The 25569-nt window shown below is 42.4% G+C and overlaps 1 protein-coding gene across 1 annotated transcript; it reads left to right on the top strand.

The window, feature by feature from the left end:
* Positions 1 to 3588: 3588 nt before the first annotated feature.
* LOC306793177 (3',5'-cyclic-AMP phosphodiesterase 7B-like) lies at positions 3589 to 11661 on the top strand (the record flags this gene model as incomplete). The annotated part of the gene is made up of 12 exons (XM_079290662.1): positions 3589 to 3907; positions 6913 to 7002; positions 7187 to 7347; positions 7454 to 7517; positions 7685 to 7780; positions 8300 to 8400; positions 9270 to 9401; positions 9492 to 9583; positions 9918 to 10062; positions 10203 to 10299; positions 11227 to 11307; positions 11426 to 11661. The coding sequence occupies 12 exons, from the start codon at positions 3589 to 3591 to the stop codon at positions 11659 to 11661; spliced, it is 1614 nt and encodes a 537-aa protein (XP_079146788.1).
* Positions 11662 to 25569: the final 13908 nt, after the last annotated feature.

Here is a 25569-nt window from a genome sequence, read left to right as displayed (position 1 = left end):
CTGACACCCATTACAGATGTTTGAAAATTGATGTTGAAATTAAAACTGAACCCAGTGACATAATATCTCACATACAAGTAAACCCAAAGGACTCTCCACAAAACAGTTCTCATACCCACTAAATGCAATACTAGTTTATTGTTATTATTGTATTTACATTCATATTATTTGAAGGGCACCATGGACAATATTAAACACAAAAATCATCATTTGATTAGTATTGTCCCAGAGTTAGCTTAATGGTGCAGCATAATGAAGAATTTAAAAAGTGACACATTTATTGAAACTGCTCAATTTAAACCCTCATCAACATACAGTGTATGTTCAGTGTGTTTATACTGTAGCATAACGTATGCTTTAACATACTTCTATTCCAGCAGGTGTCACTATTTCCTATTAATACGACATTGCCATTGTTTAATTGACAGTATTTTTACATCTATGTTACTTTTTTATTTTTTTGAAACAAGTAATGATTTCAGTCAAGTTGCATGTTTTCAGTGTCTGGACTTTCAGTATTCATATGTTGCCAAAATGTGAATGTAAGCAGTTCTTTGTTCCTACTTGTGGGTTTTAATATGTGCAAACTATGCATGGTGGTTCAGTGGGTTTTTTCCCAGACAATGAAAAAAAACCCATAAATTATTCTTAAGTAATATTCATTGAAAGTAATGATGGGCTGTTTGCTGTCATAATGTCAAATAAAACTGTACCAGTGTGCTCCCATATAGTGTTTTTCATGTTTAAACCAACCCGAGTCATAAAAGCTTGCTGCAGTTTTGCAGTCAAGGCACCCTGTGTTTTTTTTATATTTTACAGCTAATTCCACAAAGGTACAAACATTCTGTAGAAAAAAGCAAATAATGAAAAACAAGTGTTAGTCACAGCCATGGTTGCACTTTATGGTTCCTGAGATCCTTACTTACCACATGATGATGGGTAATGTTTGCTATTAACTTAATGTCAGGCACAATTTTGTAACCGACAGACGTACTAAAATAGAAGTATTTTCTAAAAACAAAACAAAAGCACATGACTTGAACAACAAACACACGTTTGATAGAAGATGGCCATAAAAATGCCTTAAGACCCCCGACCACGAGGACCGACCATGTGATTAATGTGCATGACTTTTCGCACAGTTCCTATTTATCAGCTGCAGGTTCATTGATGCTCTCAGATAGCAGTGTATATTTTGGGGTAATATTAATCTCTCTCCCTCTTCCTCCCTGCCACAGAGGTGTGGATTTTTATTACTTTGTTTTCTTAAATTGAACAGGTCCAGCTCTGTTATTTTATTATATTGTATATAGTGTGCATTTTCCATACCCAATATTTTATTTTATTGTGTAACCCTGTTTGCTGCTGCCACAGACAAATTTCCCCTTGGGGATGAATAAACTACATTTCTATTCTATTCTAAACATGCTTCTATACATTTGGTAACCGCGCTTCAGTGACCTTTGGCACTGTGTAATCTCTCTGCTGTGTATGCTCTCCGCTGTCCAGTCCTTTTGTTGAATAAAAGTGGGGCCTCAATACAGTTTCACTCCAGGCGTGTTTTTAAAGTAGTGTCTGGACTGGAGACTGTAAAATGTAGCCGTTTATCATAATCACAGACCTTGAAATGTAGCTAAAGCTATTCTTTTTTTCCCCCCAATATTGGTGTGAAGATTGTTTAAAAGTTCCCTGAAGAAATGCTGAAGTGTCAGCCTCAAAACTCCCACTGACCTTGTCGGCTCTCTGATATCTTTCCCTCATTCTGAGAATGAGAATCTTACCTCCTTTTGTTTGATAACGGCTTTGTTCACATGTTGTGATTTATTAAAGTCCCATACAGACAGACAGTACGATATATTTTCCGGTGGCACCGTTGCTCTCCTTCATACTGGTAAAGGCCGTTTCCCACTCTTGATGACTGTGGGGCTGATTAGAATTACGATTTGGCCGCACTACGAACAAGCCAACCACACCGTTTTAAATTAATGTCCACTTCTATTTCGGTACATGACACACTTTTGCTCCTATGGGATTTGAGGGGATTGCTTAGTGACGTCATCTGTTGATCAAAGCGACAACACAACAACAATACATTGAGTACATAACCATGGTACATTTTCACTGAATAACCACGCTGTACATCGTGTCCCCTCTGCTTCTCACAGTTTCTCACATCTGTCTTTTATCTTAGCGCTCTTAGTCTCATGATTCCTTGCAATTGGCTTCTTGCCTATGAAATGTGATGTTCAAGGCTGTGTATCTGTCTGCGCCTGTGTGTGTGTGTGTGTGTGTGTGTGTGTGTGTGTGTGTGTGTGTGTGTGTGTGTGTGTGTGTGACTTGTAAGGACAAGAGGGACAGAGTGTTTTCAGTCCCAAACAAATGTTCAGTTCATCCGAGTTAAAACTGGTTTAGACTCCGCAGACCACAATTAGTGAGGGGATAAGTATAAGTATGACTTTAAGGCTTCACTTGGAATTGATACACAGTGGACATCCTGTTTGGATGAGTTCTGGATACAGTTGGTGATCATACAGTGGCGCTTGCTTTGATTCAGAACACATTTGTTTTATTTACCTTTTAAGCAGAATAAGTTTAATATACTGTTAGAATCTGCTCCCGCGACATTATGTTACTTATTCAGTGTACCTGGCAACAAGATTACCTGGAAACACAATTAGTGCTGAAACAATGAATGGATTCATTTATCAATTAAGAATCTATGGAATCATATACAATTCTAATTGCTGTCTTTTCTCTACTATCTATACCATTGTAACTTAAGCATCTACAGGTTTTGGACAAAACAATCACTATAAACGGGACATTTTGATGGCCGTCTTTTTCATTATTTTCTGACATTTTATAGATCAAACAATTAGACAAATAATTGAAATAGATAATTATTGCAAGCCCCACACACACAATCAAAATTAACAATTTTGCTCTGCACACAATTTTGATGCACCTCTTCTCTGTAAATGCAAAGTCTGTTCAGATTTTGATGATATTTGTTGCAGAGATACGTGTGTGTGTGTGTGTGTGTGGGGGGGGGGAAGGCATGACTCTGTCCGTTCCCCACTGACCTGATCGTGAGCTCGTGTCCGTGAACACAAAGCCCCCGCGGTCGTTCACACGCATCCTATTGGTCTGCCGTCGCTGGAGCAGCGTCTGCAGCGGAGTGTGCAAGCGAGCTCCGGGCGGAACGAGGGGGAGGAGCTTCTGGATTCCACAACAACACCGGCGCGAGTGAGACAGTAGAGAGGAGAGAGAATGCGCCAGAAGGAGAGCGCAGACAGTCAGCGGCCGGCCCTGGGAGAAAGGCGATAGAGACGGATTCACACTTCTTCTTTTTCCTGCTTCCTTCTCTTGCACTTTTTTTTTATCACTCCACTCCCACAGTTTTGTCTGTCCCGTCCTGTTCTGCTGATTCAGTGTCTCTCTGCAGCGTTTATTCTTCTTCTTCTGTCTCTGCGTGTCCTCACCTGGCAGCGAGCTCCTCTCTACCTCCCCTTCATGAGCCCCCCCCCCCCCCTTTGATCTCTCATTTCGTTGCACCTCATTCTACATCTATTGCCTCTTGGCGTGAGGATGCCGGTGATGGAGGGGCTCTGGGGTCCAGATCTCAGGATGCGGGACGCCGGTCTCGGCGTTGGGGTCGAAGCCGGCGTCTGTCCGGATGAGGCTCCTCACTCGCCGGTCTGGGGTCCTCTCAGGACGCCTCCTATTACCTGTGGGGGCTTGTCGCTGGCCCTGGAGCTTCCCGCTCTCATACGGCAGCTCAGGGCGGCGTGGAGGGCTCGCAGGGGAGGCCCCCGGGGGCCCGAGAGAAGCACTTGGGTGGAGTCAGACAAGGAGGAGGTAGAGGAGGTGAAACAGGACATAGAGGACAGGAGCGCTCACCTGGAAGGTAACTTGCACACAGTACATGTTACATGTACAGTAAAAGGTTTGGGAATGAGATTTCTCATCAATGTTTAATGTGTAATGTGTGTTTTCCTTCTTCGTCTGACCCATTAACTGTGTGTGCTGCGGGAAAACACATCCATGTGTTTTCCAGATAGTGTGGGTGTGACATTAGATTGTTTCCTTTATGATGTGACTTGTGTCTAATTCATTGTTTATTTTTGTATTCAAAATAGTGGTCATGTTATTTGGCAGGTCACTTTCATGAATAAGATATTTTTGCATTTGAATGTTTGACTTTTGATTCCATGCCTGGGGTGCAAGCTTTCATTTTTGACAGGTGCGTGGGACATGTCTATGTCTTTGGCTGGCGGGCCTCTGGCCGTATGTTTACTCTCGCGTGTTTTGAAGTGACGTGACGCGAGATGAGGTTAAGAGCAGTTCCGACGCCGAGTAGACGATGAAATGAGAGATTTTGGCCGTAAAGCCGAAGTGTCTCACCATCTGCGGAGCCGTGCTGATGACACTGACGTGACGTCATCAATCAGGCCGAGTCCGTCTGTCCGGAGTGCAACACCGGCGACGCAAAACAACATTGTCTACAGTTTAATGTGAATTAAACTGATTTAATACGTTTACTAGGCCTACTTTAAGCAGTTGACAACAACGATATTGAACAACGTACATATACATCTTTAATGTTCTTTTGCAGAGTTGTGATGAAGTGATGATTCATACTGTGGGGAATTACCTGTTGACAACAACTGACTCATGAGGTGGAAAACTGACAAATGTACGCTGTTCGCTGCGTGTGACTTTCCCTTTGCATCGCGATGACCTCGTCCACTCGATGCCTGCTTCCAGAGAGCGAGAGCGCATGTGTGTGATTTCATCGCATGCAACACGTGTCGAGACACTGCGATAACTTGTCAGCGGTGAGAGTGAGTCAGTCTGCCATTTCCAAAGATGTAAAGTGCTGAAAAAGAGCAGTATTAATAAGTACATTTAGGTAGAAGAAGCATTGCCTGCAGGAAAAACGGTTTATTCATCGAAAATACATTTATTTAAATGTATTATGAATTCCCCTTTTTTGACATTAAAAAACATTGAAGTTGAGGATTTAAAACTGTGTAAAATACATTTGATGAAGATAATTCACTTGATGTGATACACTCGAAGTTTTGCTGTTCATATTTTGTTTAGCAGTCAAAAATAAACCGTTAAAATATAACTGAAATTATTAGTCCAACCGATATGGGATTAATCGGCAACTATTTAGTTTATCAGTCAATTATCCTTTCATTTCTTAAAGCAGAAGTTGCAAAATGTCACTGGCTGGATTTGGTCTCTTTTCTATAAATTTAAGTCTTGAACAACATTTAAAGTTTAGGCTGCTGTTTGGACAGAAAACTAAAATTTGAATATGTCAACATGGGCTTTACGCTTTGCCACTGTCCTTTTTTTAAACAATTTTCTGACATTTGATGGACCAAACAACGGATCAGTTTGTCGAGAAAATGCCTTTCTGGTGTTCTTTAAAAACTAAAGAATGCAATCTGTTTTTATTGACATCGAAAAGTGTGTGATGAGCAAGAATACATCTGTTAACAAATGTGTCTTCACACATTCAAAACATGGATTTTTTTTACATGTGAATTAAAAAAATAATCGTGCCAATCTTTCACGCATTACTGTCACTGTCGTCGTTTTGCCACAAACGCACAGAAAGTGTCGGCACAGCCAGTGAGTTAAGTGTGTGTGGAGATTCCAGCCAGCTGTGTGGATGTAACTATCTCTCCAGATAAAGAAGAAGCAGCAGCTGCAGGAAACATCACCTAATCTGTTTGTTTTCAAATGCATGTGGCAGCGATGTGTCTGACTTTCTCTTTCTGTGAAGGAAAACAGCCCTGAAGCACCATTTGTGCCGTAAACACCCACAGATTCAGCGAAGCCAAGTAAACATATTCGTATCGGTGTCCCGTATGCCAGTGTGTGGGCTGTGTGCCAAGCGTGCGATGTTGCTTTCACATTTGGAATCAGGGATTTAACCTCATTTGCAAGTGTGTGTGTGTGTGTATATGTTGATGTACGGGCACACGATGAGACACATGCACTGCCGTCGACAAACACCCTTTCCAACTGATTCAGACAATGACCTATTTACCACACAGAGAGCTAAAGGAAGAGAAAGAGGAGAGGAGTTGGTGGAGTGACGAGAGGATGGATCAATTGTCTTGTTGAACACAAAGCAATGAAGGATGATGGGAAGGTTGAGGGGGTAGCATCGGAGAGAGAGGGAAGGATGTGGAGACAGAAGCCAGAGGTGGAAAGACACGGATGGAGTGACACATGAAATTGAAGTATGGAGAAAGAATTTGAGCGAAGGGAGACAGCAGAGGGTGGTGTGTGTTTGTCTGTGTTGGAGGAGGACAGGGGGGGTTTCCCAGATGATGCATTTCCCACTAGCACACAGGATTTAAAAAAAAGCAAAGAGGCTTTCCCCCTGTTGTCCTTTTCCCGCTCAAACGACTCTTCTGCCTCACCTGAACAGGCTGAGTCACTTCAAGCCCTAACTAATAGCTGCTAACTAGCCCTAACTAATAAAATCCAGAATAACTTGTGTGCGCGGAACGTACGCAGCCACTGCACCACAACAGCTGCACAGTGGCGTGAAATCCCTTCTCCTCGGGCAAACCCGGACCAGATGCATGAGGTCCTGATGGTTCGGCGATGTCAAAGGTCACTTTGTTTCAGAGAGGCAGGTTTTAAGAGCGATATAAATCTGTTTTATGGGGCTGCACATAGATGTCGACACCAGGGAACGCTTTGCTCCGTTGTCTTCTCATCCCCTCGCTGTCTGTTCGACTTATCATTCAGCCATCCACCTCTTGCTTGCTTTCTTCCTCTTCTACATCCTCAGGTATGGTCTCTACAATCACCTCGCTTATCGCCAAATGTTTACATTTCTTCATCCAGCTTTCTCTTCTCCCATCCTCTGTCTGTATGCAGCTGATGGCAGACTGAACACCGGTCATGCCGGCGTGCTGCTTGGCGAGCGACGAGGCTCCTACCCGCTGATTGACCTACGAATCCTCAAAAGTAAGTTCAAAACGACCACACAGTTGAATCAACTCCTCTGTGAAACTGTGTCAACAAAAACTGTACATTTTAATCTTCATGAAAGGAGGATTTAGTGCTGGCATTACTGTTACATCCAATACTTTTAAGATGCTTATCTGTTCTGCTCTGTTTTAATGTAAACCATTTATACTGGCAGTTCCAGCCAGTGCCCAGCAGGGAGAGCTGGAGGCCGGCAGGAGGAAGGTGAAGCGTCAGCTGAGCTTTCAGAGATACTGCCACGCCTCCAGGCTGCTCAGGGGTTTGGTGCCTCACACCCAAGGGTCACTACATCTACTGGACGACGATTACCTGGGACAAGCTGCTGTAAGAACACACACACACACACACTCACAGCCCAACACAATACAGGGAGGTACCCTGTATCTCCAGCTCTCTGTATTGTTCTGAAAACGTCTGTTTTTCTTCACAGCACATGCTTTCAAAAGTAGGCTCATGGAACTTTGACATTTTCCTCTTCGATCGTCTTACAAATGGTGAGATGACTTTTTGTTCAGGTTGTTGCCCCTCACCAATTCAACTGTTTCATGTCAGCGTAATCCTTTTTGTTACAATTTCATTTTCAGACGATATTTCAAATGTCATTTTCAGAGTAAATGCACTAAAAACCTATTTTGTTCTTGAATTCATCTGTGTGCTGCAGGTGACAGCCTGGTGACTCTGATGTGCCATCTCTTCAGTGTCTTCGGGCTTGTTCACCACTTCCAGCTGGACGTGATCAAGCTGCACAGGTTTCTCGGTAAGCTGCAAGCATCAGTGATCACACTCACCCACCTGTCCCGCTTTGTTCTCCAGTAAGAAGAGATGTTAATATTTGTCTGTTTGTTGACTATCAACAACTTTAAGTTTAGCTTGAGTCCGTAAAAACCCAGCTGCCTTTTGGGGCGGGGCTTAATTTATAGGAAATTCCAGACAGATGCAGCAGAGCAACAAGGAGCTGTTTGTTGTCATGGGAACTTAAGTGCAATATAAGAAGACAGCCCAAAGTAACGTGATTCATCTCCACTCGTCGTTAGACAATGGAAATTGAGAGCGAATACCTTTTTATGTTGGTCAAAATGTTCACGTGCCGCTGTGAATCAAAACATCAAGTTAAAACCTGTAAACTGATTTATACTTATTGGCTCTGCTCTGACAATCAAATTACAGCATTTACATCACAGTTTCAAGAGTGTTGCTTAAATGGCGTTAAAATCTGATTAAAAACGCGAGAGTTGAGATCATGCAACGAGGTTTTAACCTTGTTCTGTCTTGCCAGGCATGGTGCAGGAGGACTACCACTCCCAGAATCCCTATCACAATGCTCTTCATGCTGCTGATGTCACTCAAGCCATGTACTGCTACCTGAAGCAGCCCAAGGTAATGAATAACACTGTATTCACACACACACACTACCAGGCCTGAGCCTCTCCTGACATATTCTATTAGCTTCTCCTCCTGCGGGATAATTCCTCCTCACTTCGGCTCAACGGCACGTATCCATCCTCAGCCCGGAGAAATCCCTGAAGCCCTCTGACCAGATTAAGAGTCTCTGCATCTTTCCTTTTATACAAGAATTGATTTCCTTTGTTGCTCTGCAAAGCCCTTTGTAATGCGCCTATTTTGCTAAAAGCACTGAGATTAGTAAATTGAATGCAGCATAGCTCACACGACGGTGTGTAGCACACACTCGCAATGTGAGATGTCAGGCCGGCTGCTTCTCCGATCAACACGCCATGTTGTCCGTTTACCGACCATTAAGCATTTATCGTCACACACTTATGGCTGTTATAAATTACAATCCATAAAACTGTAAAATGTACCTCTTGTACCAATTTATTTATTTAGTGTTTGGTATTTATACAATGATTATACTATGTAAATTATACAACACTTAAATCACAAAAGGGACAGTAAAACATAAACTGTATTTTTAAAAGTAAATTAGAAGAGTACAATATTAGGACAAGTATTTTATTTAGCTCAGCACCCCAGAGCAAATTTGAGGATGCAAAGTCCTCATCTGATAGTCTCTGCAGAAATCGTTGCTCTTTTCTATAACATATGTCCCCCAAGGATTAAAAGAGCTCAAGTCCTACACTGCTCACCAATATGGATGAGCCACAACAACACAAAGAAGCACTGTCCTAATACCTGAGGGCTTCAACTATCAATCATCATCGACAAACTGACAAGGTGACATTATTGAGGAACGATCATTTCCCCTGCCGGCCATTTGCGTGTTCTAGCTGGCAGAGCAGCTGAATCCCCTGGACGTGTTTCTGGGTCTGACGGCAGCAGCCGCCCACGACGTGGACCATCCTGGAGTCAACCAGGCCTTCCTCATTAAGACCAGACACCACCTGGCGGCCCTCTACCAGGTACACACGGGTGTCAGGGTGTGGGTGGACATGTGCGGAAGGTTTCGGATGTGCAGTCGCTGACTGAGTCTGTATGAAACTCATTTACAGAACACATCTGTGCTGGAGAGTCACCACTGGAGATCCACTGTGGGCATGCTGCGAGAGTCGGGACTGCTGTCCCACCTGCCTGCTGACGTGTCGTAAGACCTTTTACAGAAGCGCCTAATTTATACAAATATTTTTATTAGGATTCCATATGTCAGCGCTTTGTAGTGGGCAGACTATGAAATCAACACATCTTTAGCATGTCTGCATGGCCGTGGAGGGCAGTTGGTGTTAAGGCAAGGCCTGTTACATTACAAGAAAGAAGATCGATATACAGCACAGGAAGGGACATCGGAGGTGTCCTGAATACAAGTGGGCTGGAAGTCCAACAACAGTAGTCACTGGTGTCTGACTCACATTCCCACAGTGTGCAAAAGCCTTGTTGTTGTTGGCTCAGTGGTGCCCCCCCCCCCCCCCCTCTTTCTGCAGGCAGGACATGGAGCAGCAGCTGGGCTCTCTCATCCTGGCTACAGACATCAGCAGGCAGAATGAGTTCCTGTCCACCTTCAGAGAACATCTGGATAACCAGGACCTGGACCTTCAGCTCGCCTCACACAGGCACTTTATACTGCATGTATACTGCACACCCACCTGACAACAGTACAGCCATGCATGTCAAACAAAGAGTCTTACGACAATGTATACCTAAGTTTGACAGTACAGCTGGAGTAGCTGCACACGTGTGTCTGAATCAGTTTCTCTCTTTGCCTTCAGATTGCTCTGAAGTGTGCAGACGTCTGTAATCCATGTCGCGTTTGGGAGCTGAGCAAACAGTGGAGTGAGAGAGTGTGTGAGGAATTCTACAGGCAGGGTGAGTAAAGTATGAAAACATGCATGTGGCACTTCAATGCTGCAAATAGACACCTGGCAGTGGAGGTGATTCAAAGTCTTATTTCAGGTCAGATTTATATTTAAGAGCAAATGCCACTGCAAAGAAAGACATACATGTAAAAATGATCATAAATCATAAATGTACAATAACTTAATAATAGTGACCACTAAAGGTTAGGGTTAATATTCTGAGAAAAATACTTTAGCAGACTTTTGGCATCCATGTGTGTTCGGTTTTGAAGCACTCTTGTATTATTAGACACAGAGTTGGATATATCTGGAAAAATTGGAGCTTCTAAGTTGTGATTCAGACACGGCTGTAAATCTTCCCAGGGATGGTTTTTTTCACGGTAATTGTATTAATATCTGAAAATTAGAGATGCACCGATCGATTGGCCACTCGACATGTCTTGTACTCAGACTGTAATGTCACAGCCGATCACACACAACATGTTGTCGGTGTGTGCGGAGGTTCTTCAGCGTGAGTGAAGAAGACATAAAGCTCGCAATTTGTAACACCTGCAAGTCCAAAATGTACCGTGGAGGAACAACCTTGAAGACAAGGTTTTGACAGCAAGAAGATCCTGTACATTTCGGTGAAAATGTAAGTTATTTAATCGTCAATGTTTTCACATGAACATAAAATTGAATTTAAATTTTCAATGGAAGAAAAGTCACAGAAATGTCTGTGTATGCTGTCAACTATAGTTCTTAGAAAGGAAAAAAAAAAAAAATCTGCCTCTAAAAAGAAAATTGCAATCGGTGCATCTCTGATGATTATGAGTAATACACTTGTGTTTCCTACCGTTTTGACATTCATCAAAGTGTTAAGATATTGCCCGACTGATTTGATGATCGTTTCTTTTTAATTCGTGTGGATTCTGAATTTTGTCCGTCAACCTGACAGGTGACCTGGAGAGAAAGTTCGACATGGAGATTAGTCCTCTGTGTAACCAGCAGGCCGACTCTGCCCCAGCGATTCAGATCGGTGAGTACTAGAGTGCACGCACCAAGAACTGTGAGCTGTGTCATCACTCAGACGTCCCTCAACTGCTGAGGAGATGACCCCCCTTTTTTGTTTTGTGTTTTTTTTTTTTTCCTCTCAGGGTTCATCTCCTACATCGTGGAGCCTCTGTTTGAGGAGTGGCACCGCTTCACCAAGCCCAGCCCGCTCAGCCGGACCATGATGGGTCACCTGCACAAGAGCAAGGCCGGCTGGAGCCGCCTGCTATACGCACACACACCCTCAGACATGCAAACACACCCACACACCGAGGAGCCCGAGCCTGGAGGAGGAGGAGGAGGAGGAGGAGGAGGAGGAGAGGGGGAAGACATCCCTTAATCTTCCTCTTGTTTCTTGAGGCGTTTGATCTCCCTTAATAAAGGGAGGAGAGGAGTGTCCTCCAGGAGTGTCCTCCAGCACATTTTACTCCCACCGCTGGTTGTTTCACAGGCTCTGAAAGTAGGAGCACTGGATGGGAGTCTGGCTTCACTTCATGATACACAGCTCCCTCTGCTGGAGCGGAGGACTGTAGCACTGCAAGGGGGTGGGGGGGGGGAGAGGGAGACCACAGCGAGAGACTGATGTTTGGGCAGCGGATGGATAATCTTGCCTTGCTCTTTTCCCCGGTGATATCTGCTTCAAAGTATCTGGTCTGGGAAATGCAGGGATTGCAAACGGCTGGACTGCGCTGGGAACGATGACATACAAATCTATGAAAGAAAAGGAGAAATATATCTCCTACACTATGCTTTTTAAACTTTCAGACAATACACACTCTATTAAGCTCTTTTCACTTTTCCTCATTTTGTAAAGCTTGCACTTCTATTGGATGCTCTTTCATACAAGCGTCTCACTTGTCTACTTTTCACCGAAGAGCATTTTTAACTCACTAAGTTGGTATGTCACGGTACTGCAAACTCTACAATGTACTCTGTTTTTTCTGTGTCACGGTGAACGGACCGACACAATAAGAGTCTCTGAGTGGCTTGATGTCAGCTGGATGCTTTGTTGGACAAACCTGGAGCCAATTTTCCAAAGTGTTTTGTGTTTTGTGTCATGTTATTAACAGTATCATCTGTACAAACTGTGATCTACAACCTCAGCACTTCACATGCCAAAAAAATCTCAGCAATGTATTAACCTTTTTACTGGAAACACAACACATGGTGTTACCTCAGTAACAGCTCAACGGGAGCATTTATCTGTCTGACAACCTCACTTTACAAGCTCGTATACAACAAAGCCTTAACAGCAACTCGGCCTGTCTGTGAAACGCATTGTGTAATGGCCGTTTTTACCATTTTCTGGACAAGCTTTCTTACACCGACAGTTGTTTTTCTTCAGCCACCAACATACTGAAATACTCTCCTCAGTACTGTACCCACTTGCTTCCTGTTTGATCTTTTACACAGTTTCAGGCTTCGATTGGGTGCCGATGGTCCTGTTCTGACGCAGCGACTCACTGCTCTGTCACCAGCTGTGGCTTTTATATTATTTTTTAATGCATTTGCTGCAGGCACTGTGTGCACTGCATCTTATGTCACGCACGGACTTGGGTCAGTTCGTAATTGCAAATGTCTTTAATTCAGAATTGAATTCAAAATACCCTTCTGTGAGTCTCAAGACAATCCTTCATTATATATATAGATATACAATTCATCCTAAAATAGTACTTATACATATATCATCTCAAAGTGCTAGTTGGTGTAGGATGTACCGAACAGCATTTTTTCTCTTCTTTTTTTCACCACTTAGCTCTGTGTCTGTACAGTTATGGTTGTCACGTTTTAAGATTCTCGCCCCCGGCATGGTCGAGCCCCACGTCTTCCCTGAGCTAAAGAGGAAATAACTTGAGCTTTATGATCCTAACAACCCAGCCAACACACAGTATATTCTACATACAATATAATCTATGAGGTTATCACCGATATATTGACAAGTTATGGTCATAAAAAGTGTAAAAACAATTATATAACTATCATTTCTTTGGCAGTTTTAAAGCCTCTTCTATCTGCAATAAAGTTGGCTGTTGCGAGTTGTAACATTCATAACAATCTATAGCTCTGCTAATTATAAGTAAAGTATTAATGTCTTCACTGTAGCACTCTATGGGCTTTGCTGAGACTCCCACTATATGTAAGACACTGCGGCGCATACTGTTGTCACTGCTTTTGGTGCTGAATCACCCGACCATCTCACCGGCCTCGAGTACCAGCGGTTGCTAAGAATGAGCTCAGAACTATCTCTGTGTATACTACCGAAAATGGAAGTATTTTATAACTTGTAAGTCACACATTACTGCCGCACTGTAGACCTATACTGCAGTATTGTGTTTCAATACCTCTCAGAAACTGATACAGGGTCACTGGGCCGCACTGGTTTACAAATATCTGCTGTATGTAAATAACTTCAATGAATTACTTAACTTCAATGAATAACTTGCAAAGTTTGTCTCATCAAATCTGTGAATTTACTGTCATTTTCAAAAGAGATTAGTATAATAAATACACACACACACAGTACATCAGCTTCTATGATAAGATTGGACACGAGAATGGACATATTTGAACAGAAATACCAATACGTTGGTAAACTAGCATGTTGTCTTTGAATTGGACGTGTACAGATATAGCTTCTGATAGCAGCAGACGGCTACAGTACATGCTAGCTACCTTAACACGAATCTCTTATGGTAAACTAATCTTATCGTCAACAAGTATCATGTACTTTTTTAATGAAAGCCTTCCATGATGAATTCCAAGATGAATTATTAGAGATGTTTGCCATCTGGCTTTTTGACTGTACATTTCTGTTCCAACCTCTGAGCACTGTGAGCAATAAAATAAATGTTTTTCAATCAGCATCCACTGCATGAGGTATCCCATGTGTGTGTGTGTGTGTGCGTGTGTGTGTGTGTGTGTGTGTGTTATAATTTACTGAATTTAGAACGATGCAGGGGGCCACCAGCTCAATTGACAAAGAAAATGTTGGACCACTAGATGGCAGTAAGATCATTTCAGTGGCTCTGTGCACCAGAGGAAAAAGCTCGTTATGGTATGGGGACACATTATGGGTGCCTCTCCCTGCTGCTTTGTTTACAGTATAAATACAATAGTAGCTGGGGGCCAGGAGCTCATGTGTAAACAGAAAACTATGAAGAAGTAAGACAGGCTGAGAAGAAGCAGCATAAATTTCTCACCTGTTTGAAAACAGACTTAGAGAACGCAGAAGGGATGTGAAGCGGGGGGAAAAAGTAAGATAAAGGAAAATAAATGTCAACAGGATTAATGCGGATTTAGTATTCTAAAGAGAAGAATAAAGACATGTCAAGCTAATGTAAAGACAAGGTTGGCAAAAAAGGGAAAGCACGTAGAACAAGAGACCCTGATAGTGTAGTGAGCAGAGCAGTGGCACTGACACGGCATGTGTTCCCCCTCCTCATTTGCATATCTCTGATTTGCAATGCAAAGGAGGCTTGTAGATTGTGACAGAGTCCACTTGTGATTGGCCACCTATTAAATCTCATTACACTGTGCCGGTGGACTTTTCTAGACTTTGTTGTTGCGAATGCTACAACTCAACTCCTTCCACTGCTCTGGGACTTTGCGAGCTCTGCTTTACATAGATGAGAGTACACGCACACACACACACACACACACACACACGCACACACACACACACACACGCACACACAACCCCAGGATTCATCCAGCATGTGTCACTGTAAATATTGACAGTGCAAACAGAGCCCCCTCTTGTGCCCCTTAAATGACAGCCAGCCAACCACTCCCTTTGTAAAAACACCCACCCGATCATGCCGATAACCATCTACCTCCAAATGCAAAACTGGAAAAGGCACTTTTCTTTTTTTGGCCATTATTTTGGAATACATCTTTATTTGTTAAACCTAAAAAAAAAAAAAAGAGGAGGTAATCACATCTTAGTTGGACGTGTCCAGTAAACTCTGAGACGTCCACTGGTGTCAGACAAAGAGTAAAGGCTGTGTGTGTGTAGAAAGTGAAAAATGAAACCTGTGGTGTATATGTGCTATGTCTGTCTCACCTTGTCTGGCTACTGTACTGAAAGGGTTAATCCCTTGCTGCTAGTCAGTATCCCTGCTGTACGCACTGTGTCATAGTCTTTGCATTGTCCTTCTTTCTTTACATCTTTGAAAAATGTAAGCACGTGTTTCTGTTATTCTGTCCACCCCCTGTGCTTTGGCAGAAAGAAGAAGTCGAGCACGTGAGACACAAATACGAGATACATTTCTCACTCTCCCTCTCTTAACCCATCTGTCACTTACATCTAGTACGTGCGGTACATGTCATGATGTAGCCCTCCACAGCGGCGGTGTGGGAGTGGGACGCTCCCTTGAGATACCAAGGTGTCCTCGGGTTTGCTCTGTAGTCACCATACTGCAAAAACAAAAACAAAAAAGATCTTAAATGTTGCCTTAATCCGGAGCACACTAGAGATGTCCCTTTTTCTTTGTTGCTCCTGTCCTTTTGAGAGTGTGCACTTCCTTATCCCTAAATACTCTGCAACAGATCTGTCACTAACAAGCAATAACAGGTTTTTAATATTAAATTCATTTCTAAATCACAATGATTTCAAAGATGCGTCTACCTCACTGCGTTACCCTTTATCCCCAATTGCACATTGTGTACTCATAATTGCTTTCTGAATTAGAAAGTTGCACGGACCTACTTACTGGCACGAAGCAATAACTCACATCATGATATGATCTTCAAAGCTCTACTTTTACAGCTTTCAAATTGCAGTATACACTTCATTCCATATGCACACTGTGCACAAGCCTTGGCAGGATCTAGTTCAGCTTGAACTGCAAACTCCCTCAAGCTAAATTATCTAATTCCTCTTGCAGGTTACCTGTTCTTCTTGTTTGATAATTGATAAAAACTTTGAAGCTGCGTAGGGGGAAATTGAAGGCGAATAAAGAAACCATGTGTTGCTTTTGATTAAAGATGAAATCTCAAATTATTTGTACTTTTTTCTATTGATAAAAGCCACGCATTTAGATCTGTACACTGATGTCAGGCTAAAATTCATTGCAAACTGGATTTTGGCGGGTTTACACTCCACTACAGCCATACATGTGAGTGCCTCTGCGCAGCAGGTGGTTTCCAAGCAGCTCTGTGTCGCGGAATGACTAAAGCGTACACTTAGGGGAAATAAAGGGTTAATTTGTCATGCAGCATTGAGATCTTTGACATGCAACACCCACACATTCACAGACACACTGCAAACAAATATGTACATGATCAATATCCAGCAGCAAATCCTGTTTGCACCTGTGTGTGTGTGTGTGTGTGCAGATCACATCTTTCTTTCTTAACCCCTATCCCTCTGCTGTAACTCTGATACACAACCCTCAGGTACTTAAGAAGCACACCTGCCACATTTCACCTGCTCCATTTCTATGTCATTAGTGTTCATATTGTCACTGAGTGGTGATTTTGTGTTTTTTGGGGGGGTTAATGCGTGCGTTTGTTGGTTGATTTTGGCAATTTACATACTGCAGTTATGTGCTGCCGCGTGTGGGCAGATGAGAGAGCTTTTAGCATCCGAAAAGTACATGATGTACACTGGGCTTTTTCTGTTTTCTGACCATTTGACACACGTGTCATGAACAGATCATTATGAAAGTGGCTTGTTCCGAGGGCCTGGTTAGGTGTTCATGTCCAAAGAGAAGCTGCAGCAACCTGCAGTGACTTGCTCAGTATCATACGCAATGACAAGTGCTTTTTTCCAATTTCTCACCACATATTTGAGTGGGTTGTCTCTGGTTTCTTTTCTTTTCCTTATATTCATTTTATTCGAATCCGTACCCTGGTCGTGATCTTTGACCTTTACAGTACAACCACACACATCTACAGAGGGGCTTGAGAACATTGCTTGAACTGACGCACGATATGTCTAGTTAAAGGACCGCTTCAGTGGTTTATTATTGCACTTCTATCAAATCAAAGCAGCCATTCTGGCTTTTTCTTCCTGGTATCAAGCTCCAACAATGCTGGATCCCACAGTTCCCATGATGCAACAGAATAGTGAATTCCATTATGATGGCATCGTAAAGGTTATTAATCAGGTTTTTGTCTTTGGAAAGCTCCCACCAAGATATTATTGAATTGTATTCACATGTATTCATAGTGTTGCCTGTGGCCAAAATTATTATAATAAAGGCCTTTTGGTGTTTGTATTTTCCATATGTTCACTGTATACATGAAGCCACATCTCCACTGGTCTGTGCAATTCCTCTCCAGGCCTGCTGAGCAGCTTTCTTTAAGTCACGTCTCCGCTTGTTATTTCTTGTAAAAGCCAACCTGTTGGGCCTGTTCCTTTGGCTCAGCAACATTAGTCAAATCATATTGTTATCACAGCTCAGGAATATTGTTGCTGCTGTAAACAAGGCGTTTAGTCTTGGATTAAACCAGCCGTACCAGTGTGTGTATTCAGTCTGTGTGTGATCTGTTTGTGGTTTGCGCGGCCATTTTTTAGGGTAGCGTTGCGTTGGTACTCCTAAACAGAGAAATGCAAAATCAAGAAACTTTCCTTCCAGAGAAACTTAAATTAACCTTTGAGCTAAAGACTTGTGTTTCTTGGTTTTGCAGAGAGTTGTGTTCATGTTTGCATCATAAGAATCAAACAACAGGATATACTCTCAACAACAGCAGAAGCAAAGTGTCGTGACTCATGTGGAGCCTGTGGAAGATCCTATTGAATCCAAAAAATAGTAAAATTAGCTTCAGCAGCATTCTAATTTAAGGAACAATTGGCCACAGGGCAGACTCTCACATTTACATGTCCAAATGTCACGCAGTCAATTCAAAGAGGCTCAATTTATCAGGACAGGACAGTGAGCTTTGGTTAGGGTTCAACTGTTTTTTTATTGTTAAAAGTGACTGTATTCTTACATTGGTTTTATGGTATAAAACTGAATACAATTATTCATCATAATTCATAAATAATGAATTGAAATGGTTTATTTCTTGATCTATAAAGAGTTTGAAGGGAAAGCTAGAAGTACAGGATAAATTAAAATAGTTAGCGTACAGTAGTGATGATACTGATTGTGCTTATTATAGTACTAAATAAACAATTACAAATAGTTCGCTGAATAACAGGCCGTGAGCTACAAATCACAGATACATGTTTGACATAGACAGAGGTTATTTAGAAACAGCTGAAACAGCTGAAAGTAATAGCGGAATACTGAACACTAACAATAACCCAGTTAAGTAAAAAACAAAACAACAACAACATGCAACCTGAAAACCAGTGAAACAGGGAACTCTCCGAGCCCCCGACCCTGAAACCAGGATCTCGGTCTTGTTTTTGGAAGCAAAGCCTGCGAAGCGCAGCAAGGTCGTGACCCCTCAATCATCAATTACCAGGAAACAAAGACAACATTTCTGCCTCTGTGAACAAAGTATCTGCAAGCAAAACAAATGACGGTGACACCACTTGTGTTTCAGGAATCGGCCCTGAGGCGGATTTTGGCGAGGTACATTAAAAAATACCAACACAGTCTTTTTTTCGCCAAAATCATTTAGAACACAGACGTGTGCGTAAGAAGCTGCGTGATTTGTCTTTGTAGCTGTTTGCGGCACGCATGTATGCAGGTGCAATGCACCCATTCAACCAAATCCAACAAATCAATTGTCCAACAATTGTGCGACAATTTCAAACTGTACAAGCAATCCCTTAATCCCACCTGACCCTTTTTTTTCCCCTTGGAAACGATTTGGGAGTCTCCCAGAAGAGGGGAATTCTGAGTGAGTTTGCTTTCCAAAGTTACACCCCTACTTTCCCATACGTCTCATTTGACTGGCAAATATCTATGCAAATCTGCTGTGCCAGTGAGTTAGAGAGTGTACCTGCAAGCTTCATCTTCTTGCATGCTCCATCTTGCCCCCTCAGGTCCCTCGTTGTCCAAAGGGCTAACAAGAGGGGCTTTTTGGTTTTTTTTGTAAAGTAAATATACCCAGGTGATAAATTATATTTTGCATACAAGATTGGATAAGACACGGGAATAACGTGAGCCTGTGTGTGAGTGTGAGTGTATGTGTTCATTGAGTGGTCCGCGTTGCGTCACAAAACAATGAGTGACACATGTACCTTCCTCTTTCTGGTTGCAAAACAACTCTCTTCTCGTTCTCTCTCCTCTCCTGCATCTGTGGTTGTGTGTGTGTGTGTGTGTGTGTGTGTGTGTGTGTGTGCATCTTTCTTCATTCATATGCAGCCTCTAGTAGTAACTAGCGCTGGCAGTGAAAACTGTGAGGAAGTTGTCACAAAGAGGGAAGTGTGTAGTAAAAAATATGTCAGGATATGTCAAGTATTGTTCACCTCATTGAAACAGAATTTCCCCTTTTCTCTTCTGTGCATGTGCCGTGTGTGTGTGTGTGCGTGCGTGTGTGTGTTTATTGCAGACAGAGGGATACACCCAGTGCTCCACTACTGATGTAACATACATATTAAATAACTTGATATTTTACTTTATTTCCTCCTGCATCAAACTTCCTCCAATTAAGTTCTCCACGAGGTGATTGTACTGTAAAATAAAGATGGTTTCCCCATCCTTTAAACCAAACTGCTTCCCCCTCAAACTTAAATCAATATGGTTTCACCTTTCACTTCCCAACCCCACACACACTCCCAAACTCTTAATCTGACCTTTTGCTGACCTGTAGATTACAAGAACGCAGGAACAGCGGCTGGCGCTTCAGAAAACGTTAAAAATGTGTGAATGTTTTAGCGGATACACAAATTGCCTCCTTACATATGGGAGTTAGATGTGTAACTGTGTTTACGACGACCATTTTGTCGCTTGCATCACCATGCGTGTTAGTCTTCACACGCGCTTATGCACACGTGTGTGTGTGTGTGTGTCCGAGTGACCCAGGAAGCTGTGCTGCGTCTCTCTGATACTCTTCCACCAGCTGATATCACTCACTTCCTGCCGTCTTCTCCTGTCCACTCGCTCTGCGTCCTCTCGCTCAGACTCAAGTCACAATTTGGTCAAACAACCCGGGGTTTTCATCTCCACACGACGAGGCACAAGGATGTTGTGACTGTTGTGTCATCTCAGCGTAAGTCTGTGACTGTCTTTTGTGCGCTTCATTCATTCTTCCCTTCCTCATCCCGGCTTACACAGGTCCAGGAGTTTGGACGCATGGCGTCTCGGCTTGCTTCTCTGTGGTTTGTTCTTCGATCGGCTCTCTGTCCTCATGTTATCACGGCTGATACATTGTGAAGCTAAAGAAATATACTGTACATTGAAATTGAGATTGAAAACATCTCAAAATAACAATCCGTCGACGGCTGATGTGTGTGGTTTGCTTTTGAATGGGTTCAAGCTAACACTGACTCTTTGAATGAGTAGGGCTCAACACGTCTGGAGGTTTTGCTCACAGTTTGTAAGGTTGACTCAGAGATCTGTACTTAAAAAATAAGTTCATGCGAGGCTTCTTCCTTGTTTTCAAGCAAATCATGTTTCCCTTTATCTTTCTGGGAAATGGGGAGAGGAGAAGAGGAATGAGGAAGTTAACAAGTTAGCAAGTTTGCCTCTATGACAGCAGGTTTTTTTTACACACACCTTCGAACGTGGCAAGAGAGACAAGTTTTAACTTATCATTATGAAGTAAATCTTGATTGCACAAAGATGACTAATGGCTTTAGAATAATGACACAATCCCTTATTGTGTCATTATCGGCCTCACTTTCACGATGCAGTACTGTCTGCCACCAGGATGCGATCCCGTTGGAAGATGAAGACTTGATTTATGGCAGAAAGAGAGTTCGCCCACCTTTGCGCAACCAAAACAGGAAGAGGATAGCACTTTTGTTTGCCCCTGAAGCTATCAAACCAAAGAGTTACCAAAAAGTATCATTCTAAGTTCTTTGCATTAACCTTTAGGGATGCACTGGTACCGATGTCGGAAGTTTGTTGCTGCATTAAAAAGGTTTCAACTTGAATTTTAATTCCTTTTTACGATTTCTTTTTTGTTAGGAGTTAGGAGAGCCATGATTAAATCAAGTTTGAACATATGCTCTGGACCTGGTCATAGTAAGAAATGTAACAATGACCCTGAAAAATATCGTTAATGCGTTTACTGTTTTTTTTTTTTTCAATTTCAGCCATTACTCCTTCGTTATTCTGCAATTTTATGAAAATGTATTCTATTTGCTGCGTTCCAAAATATCCTTTGAAAACCACCGTAACATGGATGTCTGCAATCATTTCAGCACAGCGAAACATCTGCCTCTCACTGTTGGCTTCCCTCCTTGAAGATAATTCTGTTTACTGAAAACCATGTGACTTCAGGAGAAGTCCTCTACTTGACTGGCGAGTTTGATAAGTAAGGTCTGCCAACAGATTATTGGCAATGCTGCTTTAAGTATGACAAAGGTCATCGTAAGATGCCTCTATATTGATAAAGAAAGAAGTTATGGTGAACACACTGCACTCAGGTATTAAACGGTGCTTTATTAAAGGACACCGGGTAGTCGGTCAAATTTAAATGTGCTGCTTGCTTAGAAATAAAACAGGAATAAAATTCTGCTGTGAGCGGAAATGAGGGGAAATGAAAGAAAATAATTGATGAATCATGGAAGGATTTCAACGAAAGGTGAGGTTGAAGTAGTACACAGGTGCTGTGTACAACCAAAACCCCATAATCCGGCTGAGCGAGAACAGGCGAGAGTTTCCTAACACCTCTGCGAGTCCTGACACGATGCCTGATTGTGACACAGAGCCCGGGATGGGATCGCGGAACAGGGAGTGAGACTTGACCCAGAAAAACGGGATTCCACTCTCGCTCCCTGCTCACAGGGCAACATACCTCTCCCAAGAGTTTCCCACGAGAAAAACCTCCGGCGTTTTAGTAGAAGTAAGAGGGAAAAAAAAGGACAGGAGAGACAGGGAGATAGATATAGAGATAGATACTGAATGGAGCAGCATGGGAAGACTAGGGGCTTGTTTCCGTGTATTACGGAGGTGGGTGGGATGAAGGTTCTGACAATAGACAGACACTCAGAGGGATTAAGTGTGAGCTTCATGAGAAAATACACTAGATGGGCATCAGCTGGCCATCTCTGGTCCACAAGGTTTCCATAACTGTCTAGTAAGTTGTGTTCAGCTTGGAGACACTTAATGCCCAGCGGTTTTATCAAGGTGTCAGGGTGAGAAGCCACTGAGTCAACGTGAGTGGTTAAATACACCCCTGTAGCTGTTTACCATGTGTACAACCACATACAGACACATTTATAAAAAATGCCCGGGTGTGGTTCACTCTCCTGGCAATGGCATCTCATTAAAGTACCGTACCTGGAATTGCCGATGTCTGCCGTCATCTTCCCTTATTCCTCCCAACGCCTCCATCCATCCTTCGCCGTCTTTGTTGGGAGGATGAAGTCATAGCTGCCAAACCTGTTCTTTGTCTTCATTTAGCAGCTGGATCTGGAGAGAGCTCTTTCCTTGGCCACCTCTTCCTGCTCTTTGAAGGAATATAAAAGGGAATTATTAGTCGCGAGAAGAACCCTAAGTCGTTTATGAGACCTAAAGCCCCTGTACTGACTGTGTACGCTACGTCATTAATACTGTTAGGGGAGAGTTCAAGCTGTTGTTGAAACACCTGCTCAGTCAAGATCCCCTCAAGCCAGTTTACTAACCGTGCCTGACCCCGACCTTTGACCTCCTGGAGGGAGCAACTGAAACAGGAACAATTCACAGCCTGGAAGACGATTTACTCTTATGTATTTAACTTCATGCATGTGCCATAATTTGCAATTTTATAATCATCAAGATGGAGTCTTTCAACATCTTTATTTACTTTTCAGTACTTTTATCTGTAACAATACATCATTCTTTAGAAGCTGCTCATATATTTTGGATGTAACTAGTAAAGCGGTCAAATAAATGCAGTGGAGTAAAAAAGTACAATCTATTTCCTTTTGAAATGTAGCGGAATAGAAATATAAAGTAGCACAAAATGGAAATACTGCAGTACTAAGGTAAATGTACTTAGGTACAGTCACCACTGCTTTGTTGTAAAAGAATATATCTTAAAATGGTGAAAATGTGTCTCTGAGCCAACAAGAAATTTTCCATCATAGCGCTGACTCACTCTTTGCATCTACTTTGCATAGTTTTGCATTCCACTGTGTTGCTTGCCAAGTTATCCATTCAGCTGTGTAGTTATAAAATATTGGGCTTTTTCTGCCTGTGCCTGAGAGTAAATCTCAAAGTGAGATGTTTATCTGGTGGTACCCTCTCCTCCCTCGGACTGACGGGTTGTGGTGAAGTCCCCACCACGTGTTTACAGTGTGGACCTGAGGCTCAGACTAAAGGATCTTGTATTTCTGCTGCTTCATCCCTTGTGCAAACACAAGCAAGAGAAGCTTTCAGGTGTTTGCACTGCTACATCCTGTTCCAGAGAATCCCCCCCCCCCCCCCAACAACCCCCCTCCCCCCCCACACACACACATCTAACCTTACCACAGCAGGTACAGTAAACTCTCCATAATGGTGAAGACAAAACCAAACCATTGTACAGTGTATCTGTTCAGCTACAAGGGCCAGATGTTGTCTCAGGGTCCGGCTCCTGCAGGGGGCTTGTGAACTTTACCTTTTGAGTAACTAGAAAACAAGCCATTTTGATTTGTGCTGTAGTGGTTTGTTGTTATTGAGGATGAAAAATAAATATGAATTTAAATAACTGCTTTTTATAAGTTATCTTTAGATTTGAAGCAGCCTGTGCTCGGTATGACTGTAGGAAGCCAAAATATCACGACGAGTCTGTTGGTCAATGTCACTTTTTGCAATAACTCCTTCATGTTTCCCCCATCTACTGCCTCTGACCTGCAACAACCAATAAACATGACATGTCTTCCTGAGATTCTCAGATGCAAAATGCTTCCAACACCAAACCTGCTGTCTCGTTCCACAGATATAACTCTCTGAAGAGTTGACAGGATTACTCATCCAGCGCTGACGGCTTGCTCTATATCTGTATATAACTGTGACACTTATTTGACATAATGTAGCAATGAAACAACCAAAGAAGCCTGCCAACTGTGCGAGAACATTTTATGTGTTCGCTGTGAGAAGTGTTTTGGCGAGCACCTTTGCGCTCATGATGATCAATAATCATTTTGTTTTTTTTGTTGTTGTTGAAATGCTGGAAATTAAAACGAGTCAAAATGAATATGTTGCAAAAAAAAGCACTACGCTGAAAACCGAGTCAGCAAATGAATGATGATATACATGAAGTGTTTGACTTAAACATCCACTGAAGAGGCGAAAAACCATGGCAGACGAAAACATCAGATCTGCCTTAATATTTTCACAACAGTGGATGGAAATACGCATCACAGTATTCTCACTTTTATCTGGAAAATTGATTGGAATCTGCAATAAATTTGGAGGAAAAATATACGTGCGAGAGACAGAAAAACACTCGTCCTGTTTGATATCATTACTTTTGAACTCACTGCTGTTGTCCAGCAATGACACAATTCTTCCCCTCTCATATACCAGGCGTCAAATTCAAAACATTGTGGCTGTAATGGTACAGTGTCAAGTCTGAATAAAGCTTTGACAAACAGTTATGTAACAGACACGTACTGTATGTCGAAGGCAAAATGCTTTAACAGATAGATGAAGCCTGCAAAGTAACATGTTCCTTGTCTGGGTGTTAAATTAATTTGTGCATGACAGCAATTCCTATAACAAAAGCAATAAAAAAAAAATAAGAAAGCAGGATTGTATCGGCAAATAAAATGGTCACGGGGTAAGAAACACTAACTTTTAAAGTATTTATGCTAACAAGGAAATACATGTTACCATTCAAGGATGAAGGATCATTTGTCACAATTATATCTGCAATAACAACTCCTTCGTGCCTCAACCCTATCATGTTTCTGATGAGGTATGACACTAATCTGTGCTGGTTCCACATGTTAGTGTTGTGTGTGTTTTAGTCATCACGGGCCGGTGTGCATGTTCAAACTTGTCCAGGACTCACGGAAAATACAACACGGTGTTTGTGGGTATTACAGAGAAGCAGATACAGAGAGAGGTGGAGAGAAGGAGGTACTCATCCATCTTAATGAGCACTTACTCGTGTTTACTGCTCCTTTTGTTTCATTTCTGATGTTTTGCCTTTATGTTTCTTTCTTATTCCTTTTACTCCACCTAGGCCTTCCTCCTTTGGTACCTGTTAGTCC

This window comes from Melanostigma gelatinosum, assembly GCF_949748355.1.
Source record: "Melanostigma gelatinosum genome assembly, chromosome: 19".
In the NCBI taxonomy this organism is placed as follows: Eukaryota; Metazoa; Chordata; class Actinopteri; order Perciformes; family Zoarcidae; genus Melanostigma; species Melanostigma gelatinosum.
This window is presented reverse-complemented; position numbering and strand designations above follow the sequence as displayed.